The sequence below is a fragment of the Solanum tuberosum genome, unplaced genomic scaffold, assembly GCF_000226075.1.
Source record: "Solanum tuberosum cultivar DM 1-3 516 R44 unplaced genomic scaffold, SolTub_3.0 scf00222, whole genome shotgun sequence".
Taxonomy (NCBI): Eukaryota; Viridiplantae; Streptophyta; class Magnoliopsida; order Solanales; family Solanaceae; genus Solanum; species Solanum tuberosum.
Genome location: NW_006239147.1, coordinates 933,427 through 943,700, shown reverse-complemented (window position 1 = coordinate 943,700; position 10,274 = coordinate 933,427). Strand labels below are relative to the sequence as shown.

The 10,274-nt window shown below is 30.0% G+C and overlaps 1 protein-coding gene across 2 annotated transcripts; it reads right to left on the bottom strand.

Moving 5' to 3' along the window:
• Positions 1-1,762: 1,762 nt before the first annotated feature.
• LOC102580434 (RING-H2 finger protein ATL7) lies at positions 1,763-6,895 on the bottom strand. Of its 2 annotated transcripts, XM_015312962.1 has the most exons (4): positions 6,665-6,892; positions 6,444-6,518; positions 6,262-6,344; positions 1,763-2,750 (listed from the first exon to the last, which is right to left on the bottom strand). In XM_015312962.1, the coding sequence occupies exons 2-4, from the start codon at positions 6,492-6,494 to the stop codon at positions 2,237-2,239; spliced, it is 648 nt and encodes a 215-aa protein (XP_015168448.1). In that variant the 5' UTR covers positions 6,495-6,518; positions 6,665-6,892; the 3' UTR covers positions 1,763-2,236. The 2 variants fall into 2 exon arrangements, with proteins under 2 accessions (XP_015168448.1, XP_006356536.1); XM_006356474.2 differs by having other exon boundaries at positions 6,444-6,895.
• Between the last annotated feature and the right edge of the window lie 3,379 nt (positions 6,896-10,274).

Genomic DNA, 10,274 nt, shown 5'->3' with positions numbered 1-10,274 from the left:
TTTTTATCTTTTAATATATTATTTCAAGTTTGAAACTTAGAATTATGAATGGGCCAATAAAGATTATAGTCCACATATGTTGGTAATTATAATAAAGCTTAAATCAAAATTAAATTAATACTAAAGCAAAAAAAATAATCAATTCAACACTAAGAATGACAATAATATTAAATATTTGTTCGTTAATTTTACATTGGTTTAGACAATTAAAGTACATAATCTAATTTTAATTTCCTTTAATATTTAGTCATGTAACTAATACTTATTGAACTTAATTTTAGCATGATTTAGTACTTTTAAATTATGATCATTTTCATTATGACTTGTTAATTTGCAATATTTGTTTTTATTCGATTTCATTATTATTATTTTTGTTGGATATTTTAGTGTCATTAATCATATCATATTGTGTTATATTTTTAAGAAACATCTTAGATAGTTGTATTTTGGTAGGACTAAAGAAATATTTGAAGTACAAGTAAATTATATGTTTGTATGAATACTTTACCGGAAAAACTCGAAACAACCCTAAAAAATTCGAGGTTGAAAAACCCGAGTTTTATTGATTTGGTTTGGTTTATAAATTTAAAAATTCGACACAAATAATTTGGTTTGATATTTGAAAAACCCGAACCAACCCGATCATGTACACCCCTATTGATCGGTAACCAAACTACCCTCAAGTGTTGAAAATACTTTTATGGTTGGAAGTGATTTTATAAATAAGAAGTTACAGATTAATAATAAACTATTGATGCATTAGATAAAAAAGTATTTGATAAAATGTAATATATTAGGGAAAAAAGTCTCAAATATATTCAAACTTTCACTGAAATTGTTGTAACATTACCGAACTTTGAAAATGACCTTTTACCTTCTGCACTATTTAATAGTATATTTTAAAGGTATATATGTGTTCACGTGGACATCATAAATATTGCATCATTATAAATAGTAACGTGTCCACGTTGACACATAAATACCTTTAAAATATACTATTAAATAGTGCAGGAGGTAAAAGGTTCTCCATAACGTTTGGTATCGTAACAACAATTTCGACCAAAATTGAAGTATTTTTCAAACCTTTTCCCAATATATTACTTCGTAGTATTTACACAAGGAAAAGAACAAAAGTTGGAAAAACACTTTTGATGTTTACAATTGCATTCGTTGTCCTAATTTGAAACTGGCTATATAATAAACTTGTTTAAAATAAATTAATTGGGGGTACATGTAAGGGAAATAGAAGGGGGGTTAGTAGGTGAGAAATTGAACTCTCATTAATAAGTTAAATTTTAGATAGTCAATTAACTGAGTTATTATGCACCTCGTTGCATAAAAATCATACATCGAAATTTTAAAGATTATTCATCACGATAAGTTGATAAGCACCGGAAGCAGAGCAAGCAATTAGCATGTCATGCAATCGTACTTGTTGATTTTATAGAAAATATATGATCTAAAATAGTTTTCAGTTGAGAAGAATCAACATATAATTGAGTACATTGATTATTCTTGAAAGTTTTAAACATTGACTAATTATCATTAAAAAATCTACATGAAAAACACTCCAATATTGTGATTGATTAAAGATCATAAATAGGAGTATGTTAATCAAAACCACAATTTATTTAAGAGGTGTGTAAATAAAAAATGTAACAAGTAAAGTAATCCGGATGGAATAACGCTGAAAGGAGCTCTTCGCTTTGTATTTTAAAAATCCACTAAATATGTATAAATTATTAATTTAGAACATGGTAACTTTAAAGTACAAGAATCATGAATCCATAAACTTCAAATTGCTCTCCCCTACGCCTAAGCACAACATAGTATTATCAGGTACAACTCTATTAAAGATTACTATACACCTTTATGACTCAGAAAGGTTACATGGTACAACTCTGCGGATACTTCAACAATCTGTATACTTGCCTAAGGATTGTTTGAGCTTCTTCTTATCCCAGACGGCGAAATAATGCAAGCCTTAACCTCATACGGTGATTTAAGCGAGCCGTTCTGCCTCCCATTTCCTGAGGAAGTCGAAACTTCATGAGCCTGGCAATGAACTTTGATCTCAGAAAGACTGGGGTATTTTGGAATCCGAACAAAGGGGCAAGCTCATGCTGTCATATTCATCCTGCAGTCTCATCCCTATTGTGTCACCTAACATGCATCAAGCTGCATCACATCTAGCCAGCGTATGGCTAGTATTTTTATCTTCAATAACTTATGAACATCAGACTGAATCACTTGGCACCAGCGTAGTGTCATGGCTCCTATTTCTTGAGACACTGTCGTGGTCAACGTTATCAGTTTCTTCTTCATTAGACAATCTGTGTTCCGTTTCTTCTGGCTCCTGCATAGTGTCATAACTTATATTTCTTGAGACGCTGTTGTAGTCAACGTTATCACTTTCTTCTTCATTAGACGCTCTGTGTTCCGTTTCTTCTCTGGGTTCTGGCGCTGAATTTGATTGACCTACTTGAGGATCCCCACAACACTCAGAGCTGCTTTGGTGAGATGTTACATCAGCATCTTGTTCACTAGAAGTACTCTCAGTAGTTTCTGAGCTCGTATCAGGTGTTTCAGTGCAAGCGTTAGTTGGAGCAAGGATTGATTGGCGGCAGAGGGGGCAGGTGTTGTGGGCGGCTAGCCAGAGGTCAATGCAAACCATGTGAAATGTGTGCCCACAAGCAGGTATTTGTTGAAGCTTATCATCTGCTAGGTAATCCCCTAAGCACACTGAACATCTGTCCAGGAAAGATCAAACTTCATTAGAAAACAATGTTTAAATATTTGAGTTTTTGTCTCTAGGATGCATGTCTGTTAAACCTTCTGTTTTCTTCACAATATGTAAATCTAAATGTGCAATCTATATAAAACATTTATTTCATTTGTCATTGCTTGTGAACAAATGAACTAAATTAGCGAAGAAAGTTAAATTAAGAGAAGCTAATCAAGTAGCTGATCTTCTTGCCGAATTGGCCTCTCCAAATGGATATAGTACCCTACTATTACTCTTTTCAACATCTTCTGAAAGGATGAGGGGACCATTTCAACCTGATAAGTAGAAATTGCCTAGGATAAGAAGAAGGTTTGACGACAAGGCTTATATTTTTGTAAGTTGATCTAAATAATTAGTAATGAAAGAGTTCTTGTATATATAAGTCTCTTTCTTTTTTGAAGACTGTATGTAACTGGCTTGTGTACGTCTTTTGGAGGCAAGGTTATGCCCCCCTCTTCTCTTTGTATTTTGCAAATTGATGAATGGACTAAGAAGCGGTATTGCCAGTACCTTACACCAAAGGTACCATGCCTAAGGTGATGACAAATTTATAAAAAAGAAAAAAACTTCGCAAATTGATGTGCACCTTGAAAGAGTTTGTCAATAAGAAGAATTTCAAACTGACATTTCTTAGCTAGCGTTTGGCCATAGATTTCCAAATATATTTGGCAAATATTATTTGGGTGAAGATTTGGGTGAAATTTCACCATGTGTTTGGCCATAGTATTTGGGAAATATATTTCAATTTTTTAAGAAATATGATTTATGCCCATAAGTTTTTAAAACTATCAAAACTAACCATAAATTTGTATTACATAGCAAAATAGAAATGTCGCGTAACAAGATTCATGACTTCCGCAACAAATCAAAAAGCATCATTACAGTAAATAGTCGCATCGTTAAAAAAGACTAGTACAAATCATGATAATGAAAATACAACTAATATGAATTTGAAAAAGAAGAAGAAAACAGAAGGAAATAAATATTGCAATGTATGCTCTTTCAAGTAGCTGATCTTCTTGCCGAATTGGCCTCTCCAAATGGATATAGTACCCTACTATTACTCTTTTCAACATCTTCTGAAAGGATGAGGGGACCATTTCAACCTGATAAGTAGAAATTGCCTAGGATAAGAAGAAGGTTTGACGACAAGGCTTATATTTTTGTAAGTTGATCTAAATAATTAGTAATGAAAGAGTTCTTGTATATATAAGTCTCTTTCTTTTTTGAAGACTGTATGTAACTGGCTTGTGTACGTCTTTTGGAGGCAAGGTTATGCCCCCCTCTTCTCTTTGTATTTTGCAAATTGATGAATGGACTAAGAAGCGGTATTGCCAGTACCTTACACCAAAGGTACCATGCCTAAGGTGATGACAAATTTATAAAAAAGAAAAAAACTTCGCAAATTGATGTGCACCTTGAAAGAGTTTGTCAATAAGAAGAATTTCAAACTGACATTTCTTAGCTAGCGTTTGGCCATAGATTTTCAAATATTATTTGGGTGAAGATTTGGGTGAAATTTCACCATGTGTTTGGCCATAGTATTTGGGAAATATATTTCAATTTTTTAAGAAATATGACTTATGCCCATAAGTTTTTAAAACTATCAAAACTAACCATAAATTTGTATTACATAGCAAAATAGAAATGTCGCGTAACAAGATTCATGACTTCCGCAACAAATCAAAAAGCATCATTACAGTAAATAGTCGCATCGTTAAAAAAGACTAGTACAAATCATGATAATGAAAATACAACTAATATGAATTTGAAAAAGAAGAAGAAAACAGAAGGAAATAAATATTGCAATGTATGCTCTTGTACATGTATGCTCTTTATAATAGAAAAATTTATTAATTGAGTTAGTTAGCATATGGAGATTTGATTGAGTTGGTTGGTGTTAATAAATAAAGTGTTTTTGTAAAAGATAAAAGTTTGGTGTTAAATTTGAATTTTTAAAACTTTCCAAATAATGAGATTTGGCCCAAATACTAGAAAAAACTAGTATTTGGGAATTTGGGTTATTTGCCAAAAAAATTTGCCAAATAATGAGAAAGTGTATGGACAAACAATATTTGCCAAATTTTTTCCCAAGTTTTACTTGGGAAATCTATGGCCAAACGGGCCCTTAATGTCCAAAAAAGTAAATCGCTGTTTACTGTTATCTCAAACATGAGTCGAATTTCATAATAGAAAAGTAAATGGTGTTGCATTTCCCAGCAACAATTGCTACAGAAACCACCATCAGACTTACTAAAGGTGTGAGGATATCCTGGTTTTAAGACCAAAAATGAAATATGCTGCAAGATTACATTCTGAATTTCTAGAAGTGTGAGGTTTAAAATAGAATTTGGATACAAATGGTATGTTTTCATGTATCTAGAAGTGTGAGGTTTCATTCATATCTCAAGATTACATTCTGAATTTTTACATCTGCAGATGTGTCTAATATCACTACCAAAGTTACTGCAGATGCTATTACATGGATTTGGAAAACTTTGCCGGGCTAAAAAACTGTAGATGTGTAGATTGAGCAAATAGTGTAAAAAGACATTATGGCTTAATCCTTTAACAGAGTAGTTTCGGCTCAAATCCTGTATATGTGTTAATATATTTCACTCAATAAGAACAAATAGTTGATGCCAAACCCCATAAATCAAAGAGTTAAGGTAGAATCTCGAACTCAAATCCATAAAGTTCAAATCTTGAATCCCCCTATGTCTGACTAACTGTTTTTACTTTTAGATAAGATTATACCTGAATCCCCCTATGCCATGACACTCATGAACTTGACATAGCTCACTTCTCATACAAATAGAGCAAATAGGGAAGGGGCTCATTGATTTGGGAGATGTAAGATCTAGTGATATTAGTTGGCATTTATTACAATTTGAGACTCCAATACTGATGCTACACCCCTTTACCCTGATTACACTTGTACCATATATTGTAGTTTATGATTCTCAACCAGCTATATCTTGGAGAATATCAGCGGATAGTCTAACACCTCCCACAAAACTCTCAAAGAGAACAATCTATATTCCCAATCTACCACAATTGCAGGCTGGATTCTACATCTAATCTACTACAGGTTGTATTGAAAAATCAAACAACATTGCATCACATATTTTTGTCCTCAGATGACTCCAAGAAGCCGAGAAATGTTGAGACACACGGAAAGATCACACTTTTGTATGACCAATTTAGCCATCTCACTAATGTCGGCTCGAATCATGTATAAAAGAACTTAAAAGGTGTATACAACAACAACAACTATGCCTTAGTCCCAAACAAGTTGGGATCAGGATCAGGGTCGGGGTCGACTATATAAATCCTCAGTTCTCCATATAAATTCAACTCATTCCATCATCCTACCAACTTAGAAAGATCATAAATTGCATTTATCATAACCCATTACTCTAAATTTCAGATCTGTTGATTCATTACATAAGAAAAATTAAAGAGGGAAAACTTACTGAGTATCTTTGACAGAGAAACTCTCCTTGAAGACAATAATAGGCAACATCTCCCTCACTTCCTTCTTCAATCCCATTTCACACTGGTAAAACCACAATCAACAAAACCCCAAAAATAATAAGATTTTAAATCTTAGAAAATTCAAAAATAAAAAATAAAAAAATTGTTTCTTTTAACATACCCTTGAGAGTTCATCAGATTCATTAGCAGTGTGCAATGTAGATGTCCTCATCCGCAGTGAGGACCAATCGACTCTCTGACGACGAAGATAAAATAAGTAGAATAACAGTAAGAGTATAAAAGCAAACAAAATAGGGACTGAAAAGATGAAAGCTTGATAAAGCTTCAATTGAGCTAAAGCTTCTGAGCAACAATTAGATGAAGCATTATGATAATTATTACTGCTTTCTTGATGTGGATCTGGGTAGCCTTTTCCAGTAAGAGACATCGCAATCAACAACAATGGCGGTTAATATGATTCAATTTTAACACAATATGAACAACACCCACATGAAAAAATGGAATCTTTATCAATTTTAGAGAAGGTAAGAAGAGAGGGGGAAAAAAGGATAAAGAAGAGAGAGAGATGGTTTTGGACGATTTGTTGGAAAGATTTGCGCAGTTAAATAGAAAGTGAGAGTCCTTGAATGCAAGAAAATCTGGAATTGGAAATTGGGAAGTAGTAATATGTGGGGCCTAATTACATACATGGACAAAAATAAAGCATTTTCCTTCCCAAAATTTAGTTTGATGATCGGCTCGGTATCGTATGGTGTGGTATTGAGGGTCTAAAGCAAAATTTTAATTTGAGATCTAAAATATAAATAAATTTTATATATGTATTTATTCAAAAATTATTTTTCTTACAGTATTTAGATAAAAATTATTAGTATTTAATATTATTTTTTCAATTATTAGTTTTAGGTAAGATTTTACCAACTCAACATTGAAAAACATTCTTTCAGTGAGACAATTATTATATGAATTGTTAATATAATTATATTAGTAATAAGTTGACAAATACTAAATAAAGATAAGAGTTAGAACCATAGAATTTGACTCAAAAAGTTGATGACTTGGTATACCCTATTTTAATATGCTTGTAGTAAAGCTTGAAACTAAAATTTAAAAAGAAATAAAAAAGAATTTATAATTCATTCACTTCGTTCAACACTTTTCACTATTAATTGTTATTTTTAACAAAGTACAAAAAATGCTAAAGTGGGTAAAATAATATACTTTTTATAATAAATAATCAATTTTTTTCTATAAAAATTTTAACACATAATTTATTCTTGATAAAAATTTGGGCCCCCCATAAATATGTATTGCCTCATAAATTCAGCTAATATAGAATAGAAGAAGTTTAGGTTTTGGGTTTAATTAGGTATCATATCAAACTAATTTGGTATGATTTGGTAATAGAAGAAGTATACACCATGTATGATTTGTTATTAGATGGTCCAAAATATATTTATTAGTAAAACTTTTTAAAATATTGGATTTGTAATTTTAGGGGTTCCTTATATTTATCAGTATAGAACTTAAAATTCTAATTTTTAAAATATGAATAATTTGATTTTAGCACACTATTTAAAATTTAACTAGGGACAAACTTCAAGCCTTGTATGCTTTGTTGCTCCTCCTTACAAGTACTTGTATGGGAAGGCTTAAATGTACAAATTGTTTGATGTATTTTTGAATTCTCTATGCATTTATCTAAAAAGAGTTTTTATTTCTATGTTTTCTATTTTCAGTTAGAAGATATACTATAATTTAAAAAGAGTTTTAATTTCAATTATTTTTCCTTCCTCGTTTTCTCTTTCATAAAATAAAAAAACCTAACTTCCTTTGGTATGAAGTTAGGCTTTGTCGTAGCCTAACTTCAAATTAATATCATGTTTGAATATAAATTGCAATCAAACTCGATCTAATTTCAAACATAAAGATCTAAAGTTAGGGTTTGCAGAGCCTAGGTCTAAAATGTAAACTATCATATTTATGATTTCAGTTCCAGACACATATGATAAAAATTAGGAAAAATTGTATGATATTTCATAGCAAACTATTAATTCAAATTAAATGTTATAGCCATAGTTAATTCTATTTGTAATTCGCAACAAACATCCCATTTTTTTTGCCATTTGATTCGGTAGACAATTAGCCATTTTATACATTTCGGTATAAAATGTATAAAATGCATTAGTGTTTGTATAAAGCGAGAGAAAAGTGTATATACAAATACAAATACATATATTTTCGTCCTATACACTTATAATTATATAAATACAGATCTTATTATACAAATTACAATGTATTAATGAATTTATACAAAACTGAGCAATTTGTATGAATTGAATGTTTGTAGCGAATTATACAAATCAAAAGCTCCATAACAAACATAAAATTTGCTATGGAACGCAATTATGCAAACCATAGCTATAACATACAAATATGATTTTATGTTTGCTATATGTGAAAGTTGCTCTAAAAATTATTTCTAAGGCAATTAAAATTTAAATACTTTATAAACTTTACTTTTTAAATATAGTTCCTACAAATGAATCTGAACCGTCATAAGTAAAGGATTGATAACTGCTAAAATATATATATATTTCATATAGTAATTGAGTAGATTTAGATATTTTTCAAAAATTATTTATTGGGAGAAAATTTATAAATAGTTACTATAATTTAGAACGTAATTACGAAACTCAACTGTATATTTTTTTTTATCCATATAATTTTAAATAACATATTTTTTCTTACAATTTGTTCTGAATTTATGGATATTGATAAGATTATCTTTTTCAAACATGTAATCAACGTACGTATTATGCTCGCCAAATTACTATTAATTACTTTCTCAAACAGTTTATTTATTTAAATAATAGCCATATAAAGCTAAGCAAGATTTTCTTCTAGATATGTTTTACCATCCACCATGGTCAAACTCTAAGATTAATTAATGTGTCAATAAGCCAAAAATCATTAATTAGAAACAAGCTTATTTAATTAAGATCAAGTTCATACACATGTTGTCCACATTTTACTTATTTAATTATTCCAAAAAGGGTTGTTGTTATACTTATCCTTTAATAACTTGTCTTTTTCCCCTCTAGTGTACATGTGTTTGAGAGTAGAATGTAGGTTAATGGTCCCTTATATATTAATTATACAAATTACAAAATAGTGATCTTCAATCAAGACATCTACAAAATAAACTAATTGATGCATGAAAAATATCTTGACAAATATGAATTTAATTTGTTAGGTGGGAATTAGACCTTAGGATATTTTCCCACACGAAATAGTAGTTCACATTATGAAAATTAATTATTTCTAATAAGACAATGCATGATTTTCTTTAATATTTCACAGCTTATATAAACTTAATCGAATTAGTGTATTTGTAATCTTGTATCATCTTTCATTTAGAACTAATAAGAGTTAGTGACTGGTCGTAGATTTTCTTTTCCTCGAGGTTTCAATGTAAAATTGTGCATGTGCTTTTATTTTTGTTGTCTCATAATATCCCTTGTTTAGTTATTTTCTTAACCATTAATTGTGCATGTATTATGTTTTTTTCAATTATTATTGCTTTTATTTTTGTTGTTTCATAATATCCCTTGTTTAGTTATTTTCTTAACCATTATGTACACTTTGTTAAGTGGCAAAGTCAATCATTTCTAAAAGTGTAAATTTCATATATGACATATATTATTGTACTATTTTCAAGCTATAGCAGTAGATTTAGACTTTCAAGCTATAACATTAAAAATTTCAGGTTATAACAAATTCACAAATAAAAGAAATGTTTTTATTAATTCGAAAAAAGTTTTTTTTTTTAAAAAACGAAAATTAAAAAAAAACGGAATTATAGATAATAAAGTAAAAAACTGAAAGTGTGGCTTGTAATTTAATTTGAAATTTATTGTAGATAATTAATGATTAGCATGAAATAAGGGATTCAAACAAATTAACAATATTTTTTATCCTTAATTCACTCAAA